The sequence below is a fragment of the Filicampus tigris genome, chromosome 12 (assembly GCF_054856515.1).
Source record: "Filicampus tigris isolate MCC_2025a chromosome 12, RoL_Ftig_1.0, whole genome shotgun sequence".
NCBI classification, from domain to species: Eukaryota; Metazoa; Chordata; class Actinopteri; order Syngnathiformes; family Syngnathidae; genus Filicampus; species Filicampus tigris.
This window is the reverse complement of record NC_141228.1, coordinates 17878815-17905625: the sequence shown is the minus strand read 5'-3', so window position 1 is coordinate 17905625 and position 26811 is coordinate 17878815. Positions and strand designations below refer to the sequence as shown.

The window sequence follows — 26811 nt, the reverse complement described above, 5'->3', positions numbered from 1 at the left end:
CAAAATATTCCTCGTCCTTGGCTTTATTCAAGACAAAAATGTAAGTTGTCAGCGCACTGTGAAAAAAAGTAACTAAAGATAAAACCCGAAAAAAAGTATTGTTTTAAATAAGGAAATATGCATGGACATGGATGGGGAACATTTTGCTGTTCCAAATCTGTTGCTTCGTCGTTTTTAATGTTTCCTGCCTCACGTTCACCTAATCAAGATCTCACCTGCAGTAGCGATGACTACTTGTTTTTTTAATTTTATTTTTTTATGCCTAAAAAAACAAGCCCATTTAGACAACGCAAAGAGTGGAACGCGGTTTTCATATTTAGGGAGTAGAAGTGCACATTCCTGAAGAATCTAATTAAGTACAAAAAGTATTTATGCTTCACTGTGTTTCTATTTAATTGACAGTCGAAATTCACTTTCCATCCACCCATCCATTATCCAAACCGTATCCTCACAATGTGTTGTACGTAAATACATATCACACGCTGTACTTTTATTACTTTTACATATTATTAAAGAACTTGAATCACTACTTCTTTTACCAGATCAGTACGCAAGTATCTGTACTAGTAAGCACATAAAGTATGTAATTTTGCCACGTTTGAGCAAGCCTCACACGTCAGGACTGGAGCTCATCAACAGAGAGTACTGTACAGTGTACACAGTACTGTGGTACTTACTGCAAGTAACTAGACGCTGAAATCCAGCAGATGTGTGTCAACTCGCTTCTTGGTGCGGCTGCATGTGGTGTATTCTGAGCCCCCGCCAGAGCCCATCAAGCTAACAAAGCACAACTACAACAAGGGTTTGACTCAGGTACGATACAGAGCCCACCGTAGTAAACACCTCGCACACACACGCACGCGTCTCTGTCTTCTGTTTACACTCGGATCAGCTGATTTGCTCATAGCGGAACTCATTAGGAGTTGTATTTCAACATAAGGTTATTGCTGATTTAGTCGGCTCAGAAGGACGGTTTTGTACGATTTAAAAGTTGAAACTATATTAATTTAGTTACCCCCCTTGACATGTTCTTGTATGTTGTTGTTTTGACTCCTTCCTGAACTCCATAATAGTTTAACACTTTTACTTTGTAGGGTCAAAGCGGAATCCTAAAGTCACTAAACAGCTGTTTCCACCCGGAAATCGAACCTTTGTCGTCTTCACGTGTGCCCACGATCACTCGTAATTCGACGTACCGTAATTCGTACATTTTCAATTTATAAAAACTCTTTAACGAGTATTTTTTTTCTCAATAGATACTCGTAGTGATGTTTCGATGGCTGGCACGATAAGTACAGAGAATGAAGGAGATGATCTTCAGTCACAAGTAAGTGACCTGTTTGTGTTTAAGACACTTGTCGAAGTGTCATTTTTTTTCTTTTCTTTTTATTTGAGCATGTAATGGTTTGATGCGGCCTGCAGAGAGCGCGTAAGTCAAACACTGTATATGGCATGCTTAAAGTGATGGTCTGAGGATCAAGAAACACATGAAGAGTTCAAATTCATTTGCAATCAAGTGCAAGGATGCTTATTGCGGCTAGGTTTGTACTGTAAATAATTGATTTATACGAAACTCGCATTTTTAGACGGTGATATAAGTACCGTTTTCCTGTGACAATTATTAAGAAAGTTCTGACTTTAAAAGCAGTTTCAGTTTTTGTCCAACGTCTTGATGCAAAGTCAATCTGGGTCGAGGTAATTGGTGCGACCTGTTTTTGTAAAATCTGAATTTAAAACTTCCATAACTTTCTTAATCTTTGTCCCATTTTCAAAAGACAGCTATCATTCAAAATCTTGCTTAAGACAGAAACAAATCACATACAGCAACGATGGTAATTATTCGTAGTAATTCCAGTTACTATGTGTAACAATAGGCAATCTTAGCAGAACAAAAATCATTACAATTCGAAAACTCCAAAATTAAATCGAAATTTTCAACAGAAAGTAATCTGAATGCCTCGTTTCAGTAAAGTAATATACAGTAATGTACATTGAAAAGTAACATGATTGTAGTAAAACATAGCAAATAACAAAATAATGACTTATTGTTGTACCTAATTTTATAATAGATGCCACGTAAAGAAAAAAAACAACAAATTAAGAGTCGAGAAGGAACAAATACTCCATAAACTGTTCAAATAAATTGCAAGGGAACAAATGAATTGAAATTAAGACGCATTTGGAGTTGATAAAATTCATGAAATTAGTGTTGGAAGTGACGGAAAATGTGAGCCATCATGGCAGGTCAGAGTAACATCACAAGGGGAGCTGGCAAACTGTATACCCAAAAAATGTGTCTAAGTCAACCAATTTACTTAAAATGTGGCAGAAAAAAATTAAAAGTATAGAATAGATATGAATATTTGAATTCGAAGAATGGCCTTGATCACCTAAAAGTTTGTGAAGCAGGTACGTCATAAGACTGAAGCCTTTAAGACTAAAGTGTAAATCGGAATCTTCACGCAAATAAAGTCGTTGAATGAAGTCATGGAAAAAGTTGCATATAAGAAATAAGTCGAAATCTTATGACGCTGCAATTTTACGAAAGTAGCTGTTTTTTTTTAAAGACTTAAAGCAAATACACTATTTTAAAGTATATACAGTATTTTGAACAAAAAAGTGAGCTTCTGAGAATTGTCTTGGAAAATAATCATAGTAATAGTTTGGTAGTTGAATAAATGAAAAGTTTTGAAATCAATGAATAATCGTGATTTCAATATCACTCAAATCAAATAGATTATTTGTTCCATAATCGCTTGCAGAGTCTCATTTTGGCAGGCTAAACATTTTCGTACGGTATTGATACCAGCACTTGGTGCTACACTCACGTGACATTTGCGATACTTTTGATATCTTCATCTCGGAGGGGGTAAATATTGCGATGTGAATGATGCGTCCTTGTCACTTGATTCAGATGGAGGAGGTGGAGGCTCTGTCGTCCATCTACGGTGACGAATGGTGTGTCATCGACGAGGCGTCCAGAATATTTTGCATCAAAATATCAAACGACATGGACGACACCAAACTGACAGCATGTTTGCAGGTGCAGAGATAGGGGGGTGGGGGGTGGGGGGTGGGGCTTTCAAACAAACAGGCATCTGTTTTTTTTTTTCCTGCAATCTGGATAATGACTTATTCCCCTCCTGCCCCCCACTCTAGATAATTCTCCCGCCTGATTATCCCAGCGCGGCCCCGCCAATCTACCAAATCAAGTTAGTGCATTTGCCTTTCAAATTGAATTCTCGGGCGATCTGACGAATTTATCCGCCAACAAGCCTCTCGTCGGCCCCACTTGATAACCCCGTGTTTGTTCTCGGCTTTTTGTAGTGCGGCGTGGCTGCGGGGCTCTGAGAGGGTTCGATTGGCCAATAGCCTGGAAGACCTCTATGTGTGAGTGCCTCTCTCTCATCTGTGGCTTTTGACAAGAGGCCGCTACAGAAGCCCCCTGCGATTATTGCACCACCCGCCCCCGCAGGGTGGTACCAAATAAGTCACCCCGCTGAATGTTTTGCAGGGAGCATGCAGGGGAGAGCATCCTCTACATGTGGGTGGAAAAAATCCGGGAATTCCTGCTTGAGAAAGCTCAAGACTCTGAAACAGGTGAGCTGAACAGGCCGTGGAAAGCCTCAATTTTCTGTGATCTTTTTTTTTTCCATGTGTTCAAAAAATACATATTTTGTATAGAACACCCAATAAAACAAACTAAAAACAAAAAAAGATCAGTTCAAAGTTATGAGGATGTTAATCCTTGCCATACTCTGTTTGTTTTACCAGTAGTAGAATGTGTGTCATATTTAAAGCGGAAGTCAACCCAAACATATTTGTTTCAAGAAACAATTTAATTTAAGCAGCAAAATGCACTCGTTTTTAGCCGTCTCTGGGGGCGGCCATTTTGTCTTCTGTCGACTGAAAATGACATCACAACTGCTGACAATGACCAATCACGGCTCAGATTCAGAAAACAGGTCAGCCGTGATTGGTCCTTGTGAGCAGTTGTGATGTCATTTTCAGTCGACAGAAGACAAAATGGCCGCCCCCAGAGTTGGCTAAAAACAAGTGCATTTTGCTGCTTAATTTATATTCCACAAACGCTAAATTAATCCGAATGCCCTGTTTCAACTAGTGGGCCTGTTGGGTTGAGTTCCGCTTTCAGATCAATTCCTTGCACAACTTGTATTGCTCACCTAAAGCATTGCTTGTAAAAATGAAAACAAATCAGTCTAATAACTAATGTTTATGAGTGTTACTTGTGTACAACTGCTGCTGTACAAATGTTTTGAGTGCATCGAGGTAAAAACAATCGACCATTCGGCCGATGTTTGAAAGGCCACAATCGGCCGATTATGCCGAACGATTCACCGGTCGAGCCCTTCTTTAAACGCATATTAATGTAAATTATGCTTTGAAGGATGAAGGCACTACATTATGAGTGTTGAATTAAAGCTCCTCTGTTGTTGCTTATTTAATGCACACAAATTATGCCCCACTCTGACTTGGGCCCCTGTGTGGCTATTTTCCGTACATTTCCACCTGTTAATGACACAATGTGGATTCATGGCACCGTGTCAACAAGATACGCAATTCGCACACTTACCACGCAGAGCCTGCAAGCCGCCGCGCAATGCAATCTTCTTTCCAACAATCCCCGCATCGCGCTGATGACTCATTTGCATAAAAGATTCTGGCAACTCGCAATGTTATTGTGGCGGACTCTGAGACAGCGAGCAGCCTCTCTCAGCTTACGTCTCCGCCCCCTCCAAAAAAAGGATGTTTTTGGGTAAAGGTTTTTTTAGCATGGCATGGACATTCTATAATGAAATGTGGTGCAAAGATGAGCACAAAAGCCCGTTTGTCCCACGTTGAGTGACGGCATCACATTTAGATGAATATCTTCCGAATGGCCGCCATTTCCTTGACAGCGTTGAGGTGGAGTAGCCAAATGAAATATTTTGTACATGGGTGTGAATCCGGCCTACTGGGGGCGGGGAGGCTGTTATCTGTGGGCCGATTCCGACGGAGTGCATTACCCCGGGGGACGCTTCTTTTGATCAAAAACCTCGCGGGGTGTGCAGAGTATTAATGGTCAGCCGCCATTGTTGTGTGGCAGAGAACGTCCTCTTTTTGGGATTCATGTGCTAATAAGCCGAACCCAAGATGCCTGATTGACGGCTCCTGGCGTTGGCGCGCTTGAGGAATGGGTGGGCTGAGGTTAGGAAATGAAAAGATGCAAACTTGACAAAGATCACATGAAAAGACATGATATAATGTAAGAGAGAGGCACACTCACAGACTACGCGTGTGGGAGAGCGAAAGAGAGTAAATGTTGAGGGTGAGAGAAGCTGACCGAGCAAATGCGACTGTGAGATTGGAAGCGAGTACACGAGTAAACGCGAGTGAGACAGAGAATGAGTGTCATAGGGAGGGAAATTGTGTGTGAGATTTGTGGTCAGGGGTGAGAATGAGTTAGTGCAGCGTTTTTCAAACTTGGGAAATTATCTAATAATTTGTGCGGTCTAGCGCCTGGCAGCGTAATCGTTTCTTTACCCCATTGTAGTACTCTTCCATACCAGCAGGTGGCAGCAGCGAGTAGCTAATTGTCTTTGTTTAGAGACAAGCGAATTAGTGACGCATGTTTATCCAAACAGGCCCGTGTTTCACACTGAGGAAGTATCAATATGAAACATTATAAAATACTTTTTTCGTTGTGTTTATTTTATTCCTATTCAAGAGGTTATAATATAACGTCATTCTTCAATGTTAAAAAAAATGCTCATATAAACAACATAACACTTATATTGTTAAAATAAGCTTTTTTTCCCCACAATTTCAGCTGGTGGTGTGGATTTTTTTTTTTCAATGAAATAAATGTGCCTTGACTCCAAAAGGTTTGAAAAACACCGAGTTAGTATGTGTGAGAGTGATCGTAAATATGAGAGTGTGGCTTGTTACAAATTGAAAAACCTCAGCAGTTGTTTTTCTTAGGGCAGTTTTTATTCCTTTTTTTTCAAAAATGCTTTGTTTCGGTTGAGGTTTTATAGTTTTGAAAAAAAATTATGTACAAAGTATTTGACAAGTGCACGATAAAAAAAAAAAAAAAATGTGTGATGAAATAAAATCGAAAAATGAGTGATCCTCCAATTGATTGGCCAGCGATTGTGATCTATATTCTTCAAACACATCTCTTCCTTTCCCAACTGCAGTGGAGCAGTCAAAGCAGACGACCCTCACGGCAGAAGTGGACGTGGATGAGCAAGACGTGCCGGACTTCACAGGTCTCACGTTGAGCGCAGAGGAGGCGCAACGTTTCCTGGAAACTGCAAACGGTACGGGCCACGCCGTTCATTCGAGGCACGCGCACGTAAACACAACAGCAAGCAAACACAACAGCAAGCAAACGCGCTTTTTCACACTCAAACACGCGTACACGCTCTTAAACACACACCCTTGAACACGCATTCCTGACACACGCGCACACAAAACCACACAACCTCGCTCGAGCACGCACTTAAATAAACACTTAACCACACACACTTAACCGCACGTACACACTTCAGCACACAGTCAAATATACTTAGATACAAACTTAAGCGCACAAACAAACAATACGCACAAAACTGCACTCAAGCACACACTTTTCAACAAACACACACAAGAGTTAATCCACCTGTTTTTATCCATCTCTGGGGGCGGCCATTTTGTCACTTCTGTCGACTGAAAATGACATCACAACTGCTCAGGGCTCAGCTAACGACCAATCATGGCTCAGCTTCAGAAAACAGGTGAAAAGGGAAGTTAACCGCAAAGTTTTCTTAACAATAATATGTTCTATGCAGCCTCACTAGTCTAAACTTGATATTCTAATCAATATTGCGTCTGTGGAATACGAATTAAGACGCAAAATCCACCTGTTTTTATCCATCTCAGGGGGCGGCCATTTTGCCACTTGCTGTCGACTGAAAATGACATCACAACTGCTCAGGGCTCAGCTAACGACCAATCATGGCTCAGCTTCAGAAAACAGGTGAGCTGTGATTGGTCGTTACCTAAGCAACTGTGATGTCATTTTCAGTCGACAGAAATCACAAAATGGCCGCCAACTGAGATGGCTAAAAACGGGTGGATTACCTCTTATTCCACACATGCGATATTTATCAGAATGCCTTTTTTCAACTAGTGGGCGTGCATAGAACATATTCTTGAAAAGAAAAAAAATGTTTGTGTTGACGTCCGCTTTAAGCACATAAACACAAAATGACACACACGCACACACTTGCACACTCAATGAAACACGGTGGAACGCTCTGTGACGTACGGATGTGTCCCAAATTTAGATGAGGAGATCGCGGCAATCCAACACGGCGGCTGCATCACAGACCGTCGGAGCACCTTCCAGCCTCACCTGGCTCCTGTGGTAACGCCAAGACAGGTGACTTTCAACAACACACACACACACACACTTTCCAAATGTTGCTTTGAAGCCTTACTTGGTGTTTCAAAGAAGGGTTTAAAGCCAGGGTTAGGGTTTCAAAGTAGGGTATTAAACAAGATTTGGGGTTTCAAATTGGGTTATGCTTTCAATTGAGCGTTGCAAGTCAGGTCCGGCATTGCGCAATTGGCTTTACCACAAGTGTTTGCCCTATGCTATAAGTGTGCCTCATTGTTCTCAAAGGGTAAAGGAAAAAAAAGAAATCGCGTCATCATTCAAAATGTATGATTAACACAGTCCATCTCCAATCCTTTTCAAAAGTGTATCCTTCCGCCACGCTGGATGAAAACCACAAGAAAAGTCTTTGGAGCCGCTGCCACTAGCAGGCGGCGGCGGCGGCGGCGGGTTAACGGAGTGTGACATTTACATCTCATCTCGTTGCAACGCTCTGGAAGTGTTCCGTTTGGCTTCCGACACTCCTGTAAAAAAAAAAAAAAAAAAAAATGTAAAAGCCAGCAAAATCATTTGTTTCGCCAGCTGCCACTTGCCGACTGCTTAGTGGCTTTCTAATCTGCATCCACTGCTTTCACGGGTGGGTAAATGGACTTTGGAGTGTCGTATCGTTTTCTGCAGAGTCATTTTGTTGGCTATCAAGAGGCTGTTTGTAAAGTTACAAGTATACATGTCCATGATTCAGAGTCATTCACTACGAGTGGTGTATCGGTGACTTTTCCAGTCTCTGTTGGCAATTCAAGTAACGCTTGCGGCTCCAAATTAGGGTTTCAAGCTTGGATTCAGGTTTTAAATCATTGTTTTTGTTTTTTTTACGACAGTGTTCATATTAGGATTTCAAACAAGGTTAGGCTTTTAAATTGGAATTAGGGTTTGAAACCTTGGGTAGGGTTTCAAATAAGGGTTTCAAGTCTGGTTAGGGTTTTATATTAGGGTTTTAAGCCTGCATTAGGCTATGACGGTAGGGTTGCAAGCCTGGGATAGGCTTTTCAAACAAAGGTTCAAATTAGGGTTTGAAACTTTCTGAAGGGTTTCAAATAAGGGTTTCAAGTCTGGTTAGGGTTTTAAATGGGGGTTATGAACAAAGACTCAGGACTGAAATGAAGGTTTTAAGCCTGCATTAGGCTATGATTGTAGGGTTGCGAGCCTTGGTTAGGCTTTTCAAACAAAGGTTTCAAATAAGGGCTTCAAACAAGTGGTAGGGATTTAAATTCAGGTTTGATTACAGTTTCAATGCGTGCTTTCAAATTAGGCTTTCATGTCTAGCTTAGGTTCCAAATTAGGGTTTTTAAAAAGCTTAATGATTCAAATTAGAGTTTGAAGCCTTGGTTAGGGTTTCAAGGTTGGAATTTTGAAACAAGGGTTAGGGCTTCTAGCCAGAGTTAGTGTTTCAAACAAAGGGTAGGGATTCCAATTAGGGTTTGGTTCGGATTTATATGTCATGTCTTTGCTTATCGTAGTTACGGCAATACTATCGGAGACAAAGGTGATTCCGATTCTGATTTAAATGTGTGGTTTAAAACTAGAGTTTTGGTTAGTCTGGTTAAGCTTTCAAACAAAGATTATTCATTCAAATTAGGGTTTGAAGCCTTGGTTAGGGTTTTAAATAAAGGTTTCAAGTCCGGTTATGGTTTCAAATGAGGCTTTTAAACAAGGGTTGGGGAAGCACATTAGCAAAAAAAAAATGACATGCCTGGGTTAGTTTTTAAAACCAGTTTTCAAACATGGCTGAAAGTTTCAAACAACATTTTATTGCCGCTGACTGCGCGACACTACGGAGGAAGCCGTTTCCCTTTTGCTTGCGTCCCGCCGGGCGCTGACGATTGTTTGCGCCGCAGGTCAAAGCCGTGCTGGAGCGACTGTACGACAACAAGAAGATCGCCAGCGCCACTCACAACATCTACGCGTACAGGTCGGTGACACTCGCCAGCCTTTTCCTCTTCTCCAAATGTCGCAATTAAAGGTCAAAAAAATATTGTGGGTGTGTGTGTGTGTGTTTTACAGACAGACACACACTTGCCTTTTTCGTGTGAATTTCTTCCCCCTTTTTTTTTCTTTTTTTTTTTAGCATGCTCTAATGAGGTGAAGCTGCCGAAGCGCTGCCTGGCCGACCGGGGAGGAGTTGCTGACATTTAAAGCAGATGTCACCGGCGGTGACAAGTTGACAAATAATTCTTACACCGTGTGGGGGTGTGTCCGCGTGTGTGTTTTTAGGATCTACTGCGAGGACAAGAACAGCTTCCTGCAGGACTGCGAGGACGACGGCGAGACAGCAGCAGGTGGCAGGTTGCTCCATTTGCTGCAGGTGAGCAGTCTATTAAGCACGCACTCAACCTCAACATCGACTCTGTCGCCTGCTGAACATTTTGAGCAGAGAACGTTCATTTAAAAAAAAAAAAAAAAAAAAAGAAATATAATCAAATCATTTTTTTTTTTTAAAAAGCCCAAAAATGTTGGCTTTTTATATTTTTCTCCGTGTGGTACGTCGCACCGGTGGCTGGGGACCTTTGATAGACTCAAAAGCAAAATTTATGCTAGCAAACGGATGTAACGCGGCACGATTTCCCAGCCGCATCAGACAGAAAATGTTTCATTCCTAATTGCGTCTGCTCCCAGCTCACGGCTTGTTCGTTTCCACAGTCTGCCGAACCTTTTAAAGTGTGATTGTTAATGAGGAAAAAGAAGCTCCCACGACCCGCTGCCTCGCTCGCTGCGCTAATTTGCCGACCTTTAAAAAGTGTGTCGCTTTCCACATATGGTTAATAATGCTCTCGAAATGCGTCAGGTGCTCACAAGGGCTTAGGATTTGGGGGGGAATTGAGCACCCAAAGCCAGCTTCACATATGATAGACAATTGACTGCCAAATATAATCAAAAAGTCTGAATATCCCATCCCTGGAAAGATGCGGAAAGTCCGCCATTTTGGTTTGAAGTGGCTAAATTCAGCCCGTTTTTAGGGGGTCGGATTTCATATGAAACGTGTGTACCGGATCAGTGGTTCTCAAAGTGTGGTTTGAGTACCATTAGTGGTGCGCAGGCTCCCTCTAGTGGAACGTAAAAGAATCACAGAATTAAATGAACTGCGCATAATGTTACTGTGGCTTAAACTTTTTTCCACTACGATAAATTGGTTAAGCACAGTTCAGTTGTACGTAACTTTTAAATTAAAATTTTTTAGAACATTCTGTTACAATTTTTAACTATTGTTTGTAATCTATGTTAATGAGTCAATCTTTAAGTACAGTTTCCGCCCACCTGTATCTAGAAAAAGTAAATATGTTCAAACTGTCTGTGCAGTGTTACAGTGGCTTACAATAAAGTTGAATCAACCTGACAGGAACATTTGAGGCTACCACACTACTGTAAATTCATTTCATTTTGATATATATATATATATATATATATATATATATATATATATATATATATATATATATATATATATATATATATATTTTTTTTTTTTTTTTTTTTCAGTGTACAATACTCACTTTAATTTTCACTGGCATAGATGAGTGTTTTTGTTAATTACATTTTTCAACAGGGATTGTTGGTCTAATGCTGCTCCACTGAATTTCAAAGTTGGAAACCACTTTACCGACGCACAACCACCACTAGATGGCACAGATGCTCCATTTTTGATATGACATCAGCCCAGTCTGTATAATAATAATTGTGTCTTGAAAAAGTAAAAACACTTTTAAAATGGCTGGCAGTGAGTGACTGTTAACAATGGGGGAAAAAAAATTACATAACACAAACATTTTTGGGTGCTTGAGCAAATAAATGGCATTTTTTGGGGGGGCATTTTCATCTCAGTGGGGAAAATATGTTGATATTGGTGTAGTTTGAGTTACATGCTTGGTCACAGAATAAATGAAAGTGCTAAGTCAAGGTACCACGCTACACACAAATACACAAATGGTTACACAAGTGGCAGCATTTCCATATTGTGTAATGACAATCTGTTCCCCTGCAGAGATGATATTAATCTTCTCATTTCTCATATCAAAGAGACGCTTGCTGTTGTTTTTTTTGTTTTTGTTTTTTTTGTTTGGACTGCTGTTGTCAGATGGAATTGTGATTCACAATCCCACGCACACGCCAGTAATTGTCAGGGCCTTATTTGGATGTGCGACACAGAAGGCGAGCGCCGGCACTAGTTAGGAAGACACGATAGAGTGATTACAAAGTTATCTTCGCCAGGCTCATTAGCCGAAGTTGCCGAGTCATGTCGGGTGAGCGGGTTAGTTTGCGGTTAGAGGATTAAACTGGTGTCGAGAGCTTTTTTTCGATTCTTGACGCTGGAGCGAGGCAGGGAGAAAAAAAAAAAAAAGGTTTGACCTGCACGGGATGCAATTGTGATGAGAGGAGATGTCGTTTGACGACCACGCTGTTCTCCTTTGGTCAAAGTCAGCCATCGGCAGTGGCGGCACATAGCTCAGTCTCTGCTTTCATTTCATTTTCTATTTGATACCAGAAAAGTCTTGGATCCATTCATTCTTTCATCCATTATGCATGTTTACGTCTATAAAATGCCATTGTGAATTCTTTTTATGCCGCTTTGATGCCAAATATGCTTTAACATTTGATTTGTACGTCTGGGCCCTCACAGGACTTTATTGGGGGAGGGGGGGGGAGGTTCCCCACCTTAGTTGCAAATACTGAAGACCTCCCAAGAGACTGCCATTGGTTTCATAGCAGCAGTTTTAAAGGGGAAGTCAGCCCAAACATTTTTACGTGTTTGATGTTGTTGTGTTTTATGCAGGCCCGACTAGTTGAGACGAGGCATTCTTGGAGTAATATTGCGTTTGTGGAATATGGATTAAAGCGTGGGTCAATACCAAACATACTGTATTTTTTTCAAGAATATATTCCCACAACTCCCACTCGTTGAAACACGGCACTCTGATTAATTTTGTGGAATATAAATCAAGCAGCAAACTGCACTCGTTTTTAGCCATGTCTGGGGGCGGCCATTTTGACTTCTGTTGACTGAAAATGACATCACAACTGCTCACAACGACCAATCATGGCTCAGATTCAGAAAACAGGTCAGCCGCGATTGGCCATTGTGAGCAGTTGTGATGTCATTTTCAGTCGACAGAAGACAAAATGGCCGCCGCCAGACATGGCTAAAAACGAGTGGATTAACACTTATGCCACAAACGCAATATTTATCAGAATGTTGTGTTTCAACTAGTGGGTTGGCATAGAACATATTCTTGAAAAAAATATGTTTGGGTTGAGTTCTGCTTTACGCAGCAAAATCCACCTGTTTTAAGATAGCTCAGGGGGCAGCCATTTTGTCACATCTGTCGACTGAAAATGACATCACAGTTGCTCAGGGCTCAGAGAATGACCAATCACAGCTCACCTGTTTTCTGAAGCTGAGCGATGATTGGTCGTTCTCTGAGCCCTGAGCAACTGTGATGTCATTTTCAAAATGGCCGCCCGGCGAGCTAGCTAAAAATGGGTGGATTTCTCATATTCCGCAAACACAATATCAATCAGAATGCCTTGTTTCAACTGTGGTTCTGCATAGAACATATTCTGGAAAAAAAATCCGTTTGGGTCGACTTCCTCTTTCAGAAAATTGTCACTCAAGGCTTTTGTCTGCATGTTTAGGTAGATAAAGAGTGCAAATGTCCACATCTAGAGTGTTGAACAACTCAGGACAGAGCACCTTTTCCTTCTTACACATCAAATTGAATATCCATTCCTACCAATAACCTTTAAATTGAATTCTGGGAATTTCCGGCTCTATTGTTCCACATATTTGGCTTCAAATTGCTCTTTTTAGTTCCCGGACGGAAAAGCACGAGCTGTGTGATGGATGTCAAACTTGCACACGCGAGAGAAGACTTGTGGATATGCTCCATTCCTGTCTCAAAGTGACACTTTCTATCTTTCCATCCGCCCGAGCGAGTGAGCGCACGCGTTCATCATCTCCTTGTGACACTCGCAGCGCACAGGACAATTTACATCAAGTGCTTTGGCATTAATCTGTTCTGCTCTAATCTCATTGCTCTCCCAGCAACCCTTTCTTCCCGTTTGCTCATTCTTGATTGGTGCTTTTCCGCCCGCGAGCATCCAAGTGCACCATGATGAATAAAAGAAGTCGCTGATTAATAATTTGGGTTGCCAGATGTGCAGTCGTCCCCACTGCCCCGCCCCCCCCCGACCAAAGGATCGGACTCTTGTGTGAGTTGAGCGTTTGTAAAAGGGAGGGATATCATGATTAGCGATTTACCGGGACTTTGATGAGAGGATTAGAGTTTAATCCATCTTCAGCGGCGCTTGTTACATGGCAGGGATTATGCATCTTCATCACCGACGCCGATGCGATACGCATCTCGATACACAGCCAGCCACGCGATACGTATAAAGCTACTCTGATGCAATATACCCCAATTACAATGGCACACATGTGACATAATTTGATACAACAGACCCCTTTTTAGCCACTTTCATCTTTCCTCATCTGTCTTTCCTGTGTTCGCACATACGGATTGTTTTTGAGAGACCGCACACGTGACGAGAAAGAAAATATCACCGTGTGCTTATTGCTCTTATAATGTGTGCCGTACACGGACCCGGCGTTTATCACGGTGGATAAGCGAGCGTATACTGTAATATATCATAGTTTTTTGCTTTGACTCGCGAGGGAAAGTTTGGAATTCAATTGCTGTATGGTGGCCGTGAACGCAATGTTCACAGCTAGCAGCAGTTTGTTACCTTTTAAGCAATCGAGATTTGAACACAAACATTGGAGCATCGTTTTGTTGTTTTTTGGGGGGGGTAGGCTGGAACAGATTAATAACATTTCCATTTTCGGTGGAATGATTTTAATCGTAGTTTTAGAACTATTTTAACTTGTATCTCAAGTCACCGCTGTCTACTGTTAAAACCCTTATATTCATATTTTTTACATGTAATAAGGAGGATGCCAAAGAAGGCTCCCGGAAAATATAAAGAAGAATGTGTAGTTTTAGAAGAAGAACTAGAAGAAGCTAGGCTAACTGTTAGCTTGTCTGGTAACTACATTGTGGTTGAAAAATCGTTTTTATTACTGTGACACGCAATATAGGCTACAAACATTCACCCCAAGCAGTTTCTCCTCTCTAAATATTTCTTTTTTTAACACATCCAACTTGATTCAATCTCAAATTAGATCTGGGAGACAATTTTTCCATATCAGGCCATCACATCACAGGCAGTTTTATTGATGAGTATCATTCCCCCCCCCACACACACACTTCTCCACTACATGGTGTGATTATCTTTTTTTTTAATTTTTTTTTTTTATAAGAGACATGTTTTGCATTTTTTAAATTTGAAGCCAAGTTAAAAACGCTCCAGAATACCAGAGATGGGAAATCCTGGTCCAGAAAGTAAAAACCCTACCACAGTTTAGCTTTAGCCACAGGTGCTTCTCCTCAGGGAGCTCGTTTACCTGTCAGATGAGTAGAAGCACCTGTGGCTAAAGCCAAACTGTGGCATTTCAACTTCCTGGACTGAATTTCCCATCCCTGCAGAATACGCGGTGTTCTGATTCAAAATTGCCATCCAAGGAGGCTGACATTTTTTGCTACGTCAAAGCGCTCACGGCTCGAAGCCACGTGACCAAACCCACAAAACAGGCGAGCCATGACGTTATAAAAATAAACCGCAAAGTTTAGAACGGCTAGCTCATTGAGACATTTTGGTAAAGGCGTATGTAACAAACGGTTGGGACATTCATTTATTATTTACAATAAAAAGAAAGTCACATTTCTATAATATCTCCTCTTTATGTCCCCTTATAGATTTTGGACGTGCGTAATGTGCTGGTGGTGGTGTCCCGGTGGTACGGGGGGATTCTGCTGGGCCCTGACCGCTTCAAGCACATCAACAACTGCGCTCGAAGCATCCTGGTGCAAGAGGGATACACCGCCTCATCGGTGAGTCTATTTTGTTTTTTTCAAAGTATTCATTTCAGACCCTATTTTCAAAGGCTTTCAACACAAAATGGCATTGAAAGGGAATGTCAGGCGTTAAACTTCCACCCAGGCGCTGTCCTTGCGGCCTTGATATTACTTCCCAAGCCGGTGAACTGCTAACAGACATTAGCAAGTGTCGCCGTGTCATATTGACACAGTAATAAGCATCACGCGGCGACTGCAGAAAGGCCTCCGAGGCCGGCTGAGTGTCGAGCTCAAGGACCCAGTCGGGCGGCTCTGTGACAAGCGGCGTCACCCCGCTGAGCGAGGGCGGCCATTAGCGGACAGGTACGGCGTGCTCGTAAAAGGGACGGACGTTGTCAGCTCCGCTCTCTTTGACTGACGCTCGGCTGCTGAAAAAAGATCCTGCGTGCGTGCGTCAAGGTAATGTCCACCGGCTGCCAGTACTGCTGACATGGCTAATCTGCAAGCATCAGATGCTTGCAGATTAGCATGTTGATCTTGGTGATGGGGCTCTGCGGACTTGGCGAAAGTGTTCAGACTGCGGATTGAAGTAGAACTACAGATGCTTGCGTACCCCCAAAAAATCATTTACAGTACTTAAGCAAAAATTTTTAAAAAGTGCTGCGTCTCCTAGGGCTGTGCACTTAATTGCAATTCAATTACAATTATGATTATTGCACTCCACGATTACATAATTGGCATAATCATTAAAAACAATCATTAATATGCACTTATATCCAGTGCACTATGTTTGTTTACACAAGGAAATCATACTTGAATTTATACATGTTCACCTTTTTTTTTTTAAAGCGGCACTGGGCAAGAATTCGACCTTAAAAAAAAAAAATTCACAACTCTTTTGATGAAATATTGACTTACTTAAGTAGTTGGATGGGACTTTTTTCATGCCCTGGGGCAGGGGGGGGGGGTGTGTCTGTATCGTTTTTACTGGCACTAAGCAACTTTGAGGAGGATGGGAGCAACCCTGGCTCACCAAAAACAATACAAATGTCCTGAATTGCTTTAGGGCATACTCACTTCCTCCTTTCGCTATAAGGACGGAAGTCGATTCGAACGTCTATGCGCTGTTACTGGTGTCACGGCAGAAGCCCCAAAACAAACCGAAAAACAAAAGTATTGTTTGAACAAAATTCGATTCATTACCTCATCGCTATTCATCTTTGACACAGCCACTGGAAATAGAAATGCAATTCAGTCCAACTTGCAGGCCAGCGAGAGCGCAGGATTTCACGACAGTACGCGCTGGCGCGCATGGGGAATATGGTTGACGTTTGGCAAAACACTACCACTTTTGTCCACATGGCGCCGCCATAATCAACAAAAACTGCCATGACACAGTGTTGCTTTAAATGTTATGATAACTAATTTTAGGAATTTTGTTTGGTCCAATAGGAACTTACATGATTATAGTGTTTCAAAGAAATGTATTTGTCTTTATATTTTTTATGTTTAAACATTTTGTTTTTTTGTACCCAAAAATAAATTATCGTTTTTAACAATCGTGATTTCAATTGTTACCCCCCCCAAAAAATCGCAATTATTATTTTTTTTTTATATTCAAGCAGCCCTAGCGTCTGCAATGTACTAGAGTACCAAAGTAAAAATTTATTTTACTGTCAGTTATATAAAATTCCCGTTTTGATAACTTGGAACACTAAAGAAATAAAATTATTACTGCTACGCAATTGCAATTCTGCTTCCTGCGGACCAGTGTAATTAATACAATTTGGGAAATTTACAGCTCAGATTTACACATGCAGTCACACATTTTTGTGGCAAAACGCAGCCATGAAGAAGTAGTCTGGAGTCTTGCTGCAGGTTAGACCGCATTACTAACGTGACTTGACTTGTCCGGAACAAAATGAATCGGTACTCGCTCGAGACGAGGAGTTCAAAACTTGAAACCTGCACGTGATCCCATCTCTGTCTTTGCCCCTCCTCACCTCAGGATGCGCTTTCACATTTGGACACCATTTGGAAGTGTCTGCTTTCAGAGATCAAACGCTTTCTCCCCAAAGTCGGCCGCCGGTTCGCTTTGAAGCCGTTTTTATGTTCCGCAAACTTATTGCATTGATAGCGCGATAGAGCTTTTGAGCTGGAACATCACACGTAGATTAAAGGTAGTCACGAAAAAAAGACTTCAAAAACATGTCAGCTTACTGTTAAAAAAAAACAACCCAAAAAAACTTGACTTCCGCTTTAACAGCCAGCAGAACGTCAAGCTGTGTGCAAAACCAGGTGCAGGGCACTCAATGCCTGCTAATGGCCTGGGAACTTATTTGGAGCATAAATAAAAAATGAGAAAAAATGTTTTTTCCAAAAATGTTTCACTGATTTTTACAATGGCATTAATTCTGTATTATTACGGCATGTTTCACACAGAAATATGTTTGGTTTTTTTTCTTTTTGCACTCAAAAGTTTTTATTAATACGTATTTAATATTTATGACCAGGTTTACTTATCATTTATTTTTCAAGTATTTTTTTTCTAATATTTTTGCCCCTCAAATTGCTAAAAAAAATTCAAAAGTAGCATTCATTCTCGTATTAGGACGACTTTATTCCCCCCACTAAAAATATTATTTCCTCCCAATACTGACATTTATTTATTAAAAAAAAAAACATACTCCTACTATATTTTTTTTAATTAAATTAGTTTGTTTATTTTATAACAACTTATAAAATTCTGACTTTTTTCCAAGAAGAATTTTATTCTCTTTGCCACATCTTTTTTCTTGGAATTTTCAGTTTTTTGTTTTTTTTTTGTATGGGGAAAGAAAATCCATGACTTCAAACCAAGGTCACCTTGGTTTCCATTTTTGAAGGCTTTACAAACCTCTTCAATTTTGTATTTGGAACTCAATCACAGGCCCAATCTGTACTTTTAATTGCATCCCGATTCTCCGCCGCGCAAAATGTCGTCGTGGCGCCGGGACCCGGTGCGCTTAGAGTTGTGTGATAGATCGCAGAGTCACACTATTCCCCCATGGACTGGCGCTGCAGGTATCATCTGCGGCGAGGAGAAATTCCTCAGGCGTAGCCAGATTCCCGCTTGGCGCCCATCTCCCTTGATTATCCTGGTATTTACTTGTACATCGTAAACTGCCCCGAGGCTCCTGTGCGGAGGTAATCGATAAAATTAATCACAGTGTTGTTGTTTTTAGCCAGCCAGTGGTAACAGTATCAGCCTCGTGGCCCATTTAAGTATCCCGACTAATGTGATTAATTATATTTACTCTTCAATGATGCGCCACATTGGCCTTGTGTGGAAAAAAAAAAGGTCCGACCGGGGCACATTAATCTGAGCTTGGACCTGCCTATTTAATTAAGGAGGAATTAAAATAACATAGCAATGTGCCAAGCTTTTTATTGGCGCAATTGTGATTTACGGCCCGACGCAAAACCCCCACAAGAGCGTCGACATGCTAATTAGCCTCCGTTCCTTGAAAACTAGGCTAACCGAGTTCGAAGAGCAATCACTAAAAAAAAAAAAAAAAAAAAAAAAAAAAATGTAAAAAAAATAAATAATAAAATCACAGCATGCAATTATCTTCCCATGTACCAACCAGATGGTGATTTTTAAAGTTCAAACCGGTCCCGGAGCACAACTTCTAGTTTGCCCTCCTCTTGACTTACAGCAAGGTTGGCAAATCCATAGCGGGTGCTTTGGATGGAGGAATAAAGAAAATTGTAGCATCATCCATCAAGAGTTGTGGCATGTGTGCGTTTCTGCCAGTGGGGGGCATCGATGAATCTCTTCACCTTGCGCCGTTGTGGGCGTGGACACAGCCGACTTGCTTTCCGGCCAGTGGGAGTGGCTCTCATTCCCTTTCAATTCGTCGCAGGAGACACCTGGCGGAAGCATAAACGTACTCGCATTTGTAAAAGATAAAGACCCACTTTTTTTTTTTTTTTTTTTTAAACCCCCCTTAACTCATTCGGTACCAGACTTTTTCAGACCTATTGTGAAATGACGTATGAATATCTCATTGGGATATAATAAGTAATTAAAAGATTCCATTTGTCAATCAATTCTCAAAGCTCAATTCTCAAACGAGAAGCGTATTGATTTCAGCGGCTGTCTGATAAAAGATGGAAGATACGGCCGCGGCCAAAGGTGAAATGAGCTCGCTTCTTGCGGGCTTTGTGAGATTCTCTCAGATTATTTCTCTTCTGTGTTCTATTGGCTGATGTTTTCCATCCAACCGGGGTTCAAAGGTCACGCTGCTGCACGGTCCGAGAGGGGCGTTGGTACAAGAGGATTCAAGGAGTGCCCTTTTCGATGCAGTTATGGGGCATACATTGAAGGAGCGATGCAGTAGGTTGTAATGAACACATTTCAGCAAGATGGCAACACAGCAAGCGGCAAAAAGCCCAAGTGTCTGTCAAAAACGCTCAGCCGCTCTAAAGTGCCACTCCAAAAAAGTACAAAAACAAAAAAAACAGGTGGAACATTAAGGTAGCATAATCATAGCTCCCTAATACAATGTTGTTGTTTTTTTTTGTGTGTGTTATTTCACAGGATGATGTCGCCAAATCAGCGGGGAAGGCAAAGCGGCTAAAAAGCAAGAAGACAAAATGATTATGCCGAAAGAGACTTTTAATCAAGTTCTATTTTTGTAGTTTTACTGAGAGAAAATGTCACATTGAAAGCATTTTAGTAAATGTCAAAGGCCTATATAGCATTTCACTTTCAGGGTTTCCATTTGAACACAATTTACAGTGTTGGACAAGTTACTTCCAAAATGTAACATATGACTAGTTAGTTGTTTCCCTGAAATGTTGGAGCTGAATTGAATGAACAAACGGAACGAATAAATGAGCACATCAGACCTGATGGGGCGTCATGTCGTTTTTCAAATCGAAATTGCCGTAGCGTGACATCATCCGGCCAGCGCTTGCCTTCTGACCAGATGTGGACTGTTTTGCATTTGCATTTTGCATCCTGCGATTGTTGGACCATTCATTCAAATCATATGTAAAAAGTACAACGACTCGCGGTTCTTTGCCATTCAAAATGCTGCTTTTTTTATTTGTATTTGTGTTGGGTTTGTTCCTGCTTGTACCTTGAATGTGTTTTACCACGATGGTGGATGGTCTGACCGACAATAGCGCCTTTTCCACCAGCAAGCCCAGGAACCTTTTGTTCCTGGTGAAATAAGTTCCTGGTAACAAAGGTTCCCGTGGCCCAGGGTGTTTGAGTCTCCACAGCGTCAAATAGTTCTTGGTAAATTATGCAAATGAGACTGATGACACATCAGTGGGCAGTGTTGTGTTACTTCCCTATTCATTACTGACACCCTACATCAACATCATCAGGTAGGGAATAATTAAGTGACCTTTAAAGAAAGCATATTATTCATCTAAGTTTAATAGTGGTTCATTTTAAAATATACAATCAATATTCAAATGTCTCAACGTGAAAATCAGAGTGAAAATATTGTTGCTTAATGCTTCTGTAAACGTATCTTTTTATTTACCCTTTATCTCGATAAGGCAGTTGAAAACTATTCTCATTTGCAATGTCATCCAGGCTGCAAACAGTCTTTGAGGCAGTGATTTACATATATATATATATATATATATATATATTTATGTATATTTTTTAATGAAAAGGTTTTCCCCCAATACACATAACAGCTGAAACTATTTGTAGCCTGTGTTTATATATATGTATATATGTATCTATATACATCTATCTATATATATAGATGTATGTATGTATATATATATATATATATATATATATATATATATATATATATATACATACATACATACATCTATATATATACATATATATATATATACATATATGTGTATATATATGAGGGTGTGCACGCTTGTGCAACCACAATATCTCAGTTTTGTTTTTTTACTTCTCACTAGAAATACTTTTTTTTTCAACTGACTTTTACTAGTTGTAGGTCATATTACTCATGGATAACGTTCTAAAATGCTTTAAATTGGCCTCATTTGTCATAACAAAAAAACTTGACATTTGAACAGGAGTGTTTAGTCGTTTTTGTTGTTGTTTTTACATCCACTGTACTTGTACAATTAATGAGTGTGGCTGTAGTCATTAAAAATGATGTTCGGGTTGAGGTTTTCTCTGAGCAAACTGACAGTTTGTCAAATCATGTAAAACTATGAAGTAAGTGCAACTCTTGGCGGATCTCTTTGTCCCCGTCGGCATTCGTTCCCAATCCAAATGAGACATGACGCACAAATTTATTCCGTCTAAATTCCGGTGAATCAGAGACCAACTTGACGGGGAGAAGTTTGTTCCTGTCCGTGTGTCAATGGCGAATGTTTTGCATGCAGTGTGGGGTCTCACTGTGGAGGGGCTCCCTCACCTCTGTTTGGATGTCACTTCATTTCTAGGAAGGGGAGACATAATCTGCATATTGATAACAGCTGTAGGCAGATTTCGACTGTCTCCTATAAATATCCGCGGGTTCGTCTGCGGAGCTCTCGCCGTACATCGCCCTCACGGGTCCTTTTTTTGTTTGTTTGTTTGTTTTAGATGTTGATTTAATTCAGCATTTAGTCATCTTACGTTGAAGGGATGGCGCGTTCATTTCGACGTGCAAAGTTCATGTGAGAATAATTACAAGGATCTGCGAGTACGCCCCCACAAGCTTATCATCATCATCATCATCATCATCGTCGGCGTGTCAGCCCAGATTTTCTCCACAAGCTTGTGAAGAACCAATAAATGGACCGACAATACTATGCACGCGTCAGAGGCCAGCTCTGTCACTGTGCATCGAGGATGTCAAATTGGTTGCCGGATCGCACTTTCTGTTCTGCTCATAGCAGTGAAAAATGTATGTTAAAGGCCTTTTCTATTGACATCACGACATGTAAATCATTGGCATTTGTATGCGGAATTTGCGCGCCCTTGTGGAGTTTACCTCCGTAGAATAGATGCGTGAAGAGATAATGGATTAGTAAAGGGGGAGCGGGGGGCGGCGTAGGCCAATGGAAAGGGGTCTAGCACAGGGAGACATTCATGCTAGGACCACTGCTGCATACAGTACAGGGGTACCGTTAACCGTTGCAGCCCCACAATAATAAGTGTTTTTAACGGGGTTTTCAAGAATATGTTCCCAGCAGGCCAGCTAGTTGAAACAAGGCATTCTGATAAGTATTGCGTTTGTGGAAGGAGAGTTAATCAACCCGTATTTAGCCATCGCCGGGGGCGGGCATTTTGTCACTTCTGTCGACTGAAAATGACATCACAACCACTTGGGGCTCAGGTAACGACCAATCACGGCTGAGCTGTTTTCTGAAGCTGAGCCGTGATTGGTCGTTACCTTAGCCCCGAGTGGTTGTGATGTCATTTTCAGTCGACAGAAATGACAAAATGGCCGACCCCTGAGATGGCTAAAAACGGGTGGATTTTGCTGCTTAACTCATTCCACAAACGCAATATTAATCAGAATGCCTTGTTTCAACTTGTGGGCCTGCTGAATATTCTTGAAAAAAAAAATGTTTATGTAGATTTCAACTTAATTGTTGTATTTTTTTGGAATGCGCAATCAGTTAGAACATAAGAGCGGCCATCATCTTACCTGATAACCTGAATGGGAGCCGTCACATCGGCGCTGGTGGTTGCAGCCATAGGCAGTCACTCCTGGACAAATGAACATTTTACTTTTTGAAATTGTGAGTGTGTCCAAGACAGGTGGGCGACACAAAATTGACAAGATTTACTGGTCGACTATTTGAAAATAAACGCCACAGTCCTGTATGTCTCTTCCGTAGCGAAGAGGATCACCTTGAGCGATTGTCGACATTAGTCATGAGCCATCAAAGCCGTCACAGCCGAACTTTACCTCGATTTTGTCTTTTATTTCACGGACGGCTACGATAATCCCAGAATATGATCCCCCTGAGTTTGCCTTCTCATCCTCGGGAGGGAAGCACCTTGAGCTGAGCAGAGCCAACATGGGGTGCAAGTTGATGGGAATTACCTGCCTTTGTAGTCGGCTCGTGGGTGAGAGCTGATGTTTTAAAATTCTGCTTCAACTACCGTGGACACTCCAAGGTTGAACACAACCTCAGATTTGTTTCCCCTTAGTGATTAATTGTTATCGGGTCAAACTTTCACCAGTGTAGTATTAATAATAACTGGGAGAATAATAAAAAAAAAAAAAAAAGCGATTGAGTGCCACACACCTACCGACTGCTGCAACTGAAAAATTGTAACTCAGTTTCAGTTTTTTTTAATCATTTTTCACAGATGATAAAGAATATATGCCTGTGAGTATTGATGTAGCTTACATCTAAAACCCTGGCACAGTTTATTTATTTTTTTTGAAAGCTTGTGCATTTTTGATTGAGAATATAAACGATCTTTAGAGGCTTTTTTTAGCTGAAAAAAAATCCTCAATTGTACGAACCCGGAGGCATTCAACTTTTGAGGTTTTGCTGTACTCGCTTTCCAGCGTGTGCGTGTTTGGGTGTAATGAATGACGCACACGTTTTTTTTCATAGACATAAGAGAGCACGGTGTACTTTCATATAAAATAAGAAGCATCCCTTAACGTCGTCATCCTGTTAGTTGCACCAATTTTAGTCCAACAAAAGGAAAACACAAAAGGCTTTCCGGGCCGCCGAGAGGCTGCGCGGCTCACCTGTCAGTCAGCTGTTACTCACACGGAGGACTTCAATTAGCAGCTCCAAAATCAAATGAAGTCCATTAAATTCATATTGCCAACAGGCCTGAAATACAATCAAGCTCCCTATTTTCAATGATGCATAATAGCAACGAAAATCACGTAGCTCCAAATGTTGTTTTTTTTGGCAGTGTTAAAAAAATTGCAACAACAGTATATTCCCGACCAAGGACGTCAAACGTCCGACTATCTTACGTCTTTTAAGATTTTCCTTGTGTCTGAGGTGTGCTAAGACTGAAATTGTCCCGATAATAAAGTCTGAAACGGGTCGGAGCCCACAATCTTAAATATTTAAACATGTTCAATATTGAGGACCAAAAATGTTCATATGAGGGGAAAGCCGAGGACTTTCGAATCATTTGATTCTTTGGACTGTGACGTGAATGGAATTTTACCAATTAAAGAAGCGCCCTGAGTGACAAGGAAGTGGCAGTACGTAAAACAAATTGTCCTACGTAGAAGACATTTTTTTGCTTTGCAGGGAATTTAATAAATGAGCTCTTTCTGAATTTGGTGATTTTTTTTTTTTTTTAAGCAAAATGTCATTTTTCTTTAGCTTTTTTCTCTCGCATTAAAAAAAAAAAAAGTTGGAGATGCATGCTTTTCACTGGACAGTACCAATGTCAAACATTAAAACAGTGAGCTCACTGTATTAAACATGATGTAGCTGTTTTTAATAAAATAATTTTATTTTTTGGAAATTTCTTTTAAAAACAACTACAATATCTGTTATTTTTTGTTTCACAAAATGTTGATATTTGAAGACATGCTTTCCAGTGAACATAAACAATCGCTTAATTTATGCACAACAAAGAATTGAGTGAAGTCAAAAGTTCACGGCAACAAATTTCAGTAACATTTTTGAGCAATTGAATAAAATATTTTAAGTGGTGAAAATTAGCCATATTGTTTCCCAACTTCAAGATAGAAGCAAAAACAACTCGGCAACCCGTTTTGAAGCAAACAGCTCGGCTTGCTAACAAACATTTCTGCCATAACTGCCCATTTATATTTTAAAGTTGTTCCAACTTAAATGACTGTTTTAGCCCCAAAAATGCTAATTGTGTTTTTTACAGTGTGGTCACAAATATCAAAACAATGTAAAGAACTAAAACACATACAATCATGTGCAGCACAATATGATTAGTTGTTTTTTTTTTTGTTTTTTTTTTGGTTGTTCGTTTTACCCGATACTAGCCAAGTAACAGCAACAACAAGAGGTAATTCAGTGTTAAATGTTCGATTAAAATAATAATAATAATTATGATTATCTCGGGCTACACAAGCCATTGCAAGCTTAGCTGATGTAGCCTTCATTTATTAACTTCCAAAGTGGATTTGCATATTTTACACAGTGAATGACTACGCTGGTGTCTTTGACAATTTGTTATTAGACTTTGAAGACTCGGGGGCCTCTGATTTGGATGCTCCAATTTGAAAATAAGCCGAAACCAAGACACCTTAGCCTCAAGACAAAGCAGTCTTTTTTTTTTTTCCAGCTTTGATGTTCTCATGTTGATATGTGTTCATCTCATCAGTGCACACCTGCAGGGTCATAAAGAGGGACCCTGATCTTCTTTTGAGGGGGTACATCTATCAGGAGGTGGACCCTAAATGGATGTGAGGCTTACACAAGTTCACGTGGAGTGGACCTCTTCAAGATTTGTGATTGCACACTGCAGGCATGAGGATGAGGATGAGGAGGGGAGGACAAAGAGGTGCCCCCTGCCGGATGCTCGCTTTCCTTCACAATAAAAGAGCACGAGCGGCGGTTTACAAATTTGATAGGAGGGGGCGGCGTGAAGCCATGGAGTGTATTTTGGAGTCTGTTTTTTCAATGGGGTAAAGTATAAAAATATCATTTAAAATGAAATGGGGTTGTGGGGTTGCCAGCACTGTGCATCTCTCTCTTTTTTTTTTTTTCTAATTCTATTTTATATGGCTACTGCTGTGGTAACTGTACTTGATTTTAGGGCTGCATCTATTGAATATTTTGGTATTCGATATCCTACTGAAAATTGTATAGAATATTTGGATAAAAATAAAACATATATAGCCTATCTTTGGTTTGTTTGACCAATGATAAAAAAATACAGAAGACAAAAAAACATCTTTGCACTTAAAGAACGACCAACTGTTTTTCAATTGTTTGAAAATCAAAGGTTTTTTTTTTGTTTTGTTTTTTTTTACTTATATGCAATTCAAACGCTGCTTAGCAGCCCACAATTTTCCTCTATAGGAACATGAGTGAAGTGAGATTTTAGACAAGTCGCTCCCCATTGATTTTGATTTATGAGAGATAGCGATTTTGCTGACACAAACACCACATTTGAGTAAGCCTGGTTTGTTAAGAAGTGATCAGTTGGAACAGCAACAGTGTCAGGCTGTCAGCATCAAAGTCATTTTCGTTTATTAAACTGCCTTTGAAAAGGAATCCAAAGGCTCTCTCCAGCCTCTACGAGGCTAGCTGCTAACCTGCTAGCCGCTAACGCCGGAGCCGCCGCTAATGCTGGCAACAGGCGCCATATAATCCAATGTCAGCGTAATTAAGTTTCTGCACCCTTCTGACCTTATTCACATCTAAAAAGAATTTGATCCTAACATGCACTTTTTGCAGTGTGGGCGTAAATCAGAGAAAACCCACTTGGCTACCTATTCTATTTTTTTTTTGCTCTACTTTATTCGTTTCATCTGCATCTAACAGTGACAATCAAGTTTTTCT

The 26811-nt window shown here is 40.6% G+C and overlaps 2 protein-coding genes across 5 annotated transcripts in view; one reads left to right on the top strand and one right to left on the bottom strand.

The window, feature by feature from the left end:
• The window catches only part of osbpl1a (oxysterol binding protein-like 1A), a 33158-nt gene extending 32289 nt beyond the window's left edge, over nt 1-869 (bottom strand). For all 3 annotated transcript variants that reach the window (XM_086046536.1, XM_086046534.1, XM_086046535.1), the window contains exon 1: nt 678-869. The gene's annotated coding sequence lies outside the window, so the exon portion shown is untranslated. The remainder of the gene's footprint in view (nt 1-677) is intronic.
• On the top strand, nt 724-20242 carry impact (impact RWD domain protein). 2 transcript variants are annotated; one of them, XM_086046537.1, is made up of 13 exons: nt 724-813; nt 1095-1182; nt 1257-1327; nt 2915-3043; nt 3160-3212; nt 3328-3390; nt 3515-3600; nt 6201-6323; nt 7332-7426; nt 9277-9350; nt 9653-9743; nt 15247-15381; nt 19928-20242. In XM_086046537.1, the coding sequence occupies exons 3-13, from the start codon at nt 1277-1279 to the stop codon at nt 19985-19987; spliced, it is 960 nt and encodes a 319-aa protein (XP_085902663.1). In that variant the 5' UTR covers nt 724-813; nt 1095-1182; nt 1257-1276; the 3' UTR covers nt 19988-20242. The 2 variants fall into 2 exon arrangements, with proteins under 2 accessions (XP_085902663.1, XP_085902664.1); XM_086046538.1 differs by lacking the exons at nt 724-813; nt 15247-15381; nt 19928-20242 and adding an exon at nt 10983-11102 and having other exon boundaries at nt 1127-1327.
• Nucleotides 20243-26811: the final 6569 nt, after the last annotated feature.

What these genes read in the sequence shown, in the direction of transcription:
- impact (XM_086046537.1), top strand. Translation starts at nt 1,277, where the DNA reads ATGGCTGGCACGATAAGTACAGAGAATGAAGGAGATGATCTTCAGTCA. An exon ending in AGCCTGGAAGACCTCTATGT is followed by an intron (nt 3,391 to 3,514) that starts GTGAGTGCCTCT and finishes AATGTTTTGCAG; the next exon opens with GGAGCATGCAGGGGAGAGCA. An exon ending in GGTTGCTCCATTTGCTGCAG is followed by an intron (nt 9,744 to 15,246) that starts GTGAGCAGTCTA and finishes GTCCCCTTATAG; the next exon opens with ATTTTGGACGTGCGTAATGT.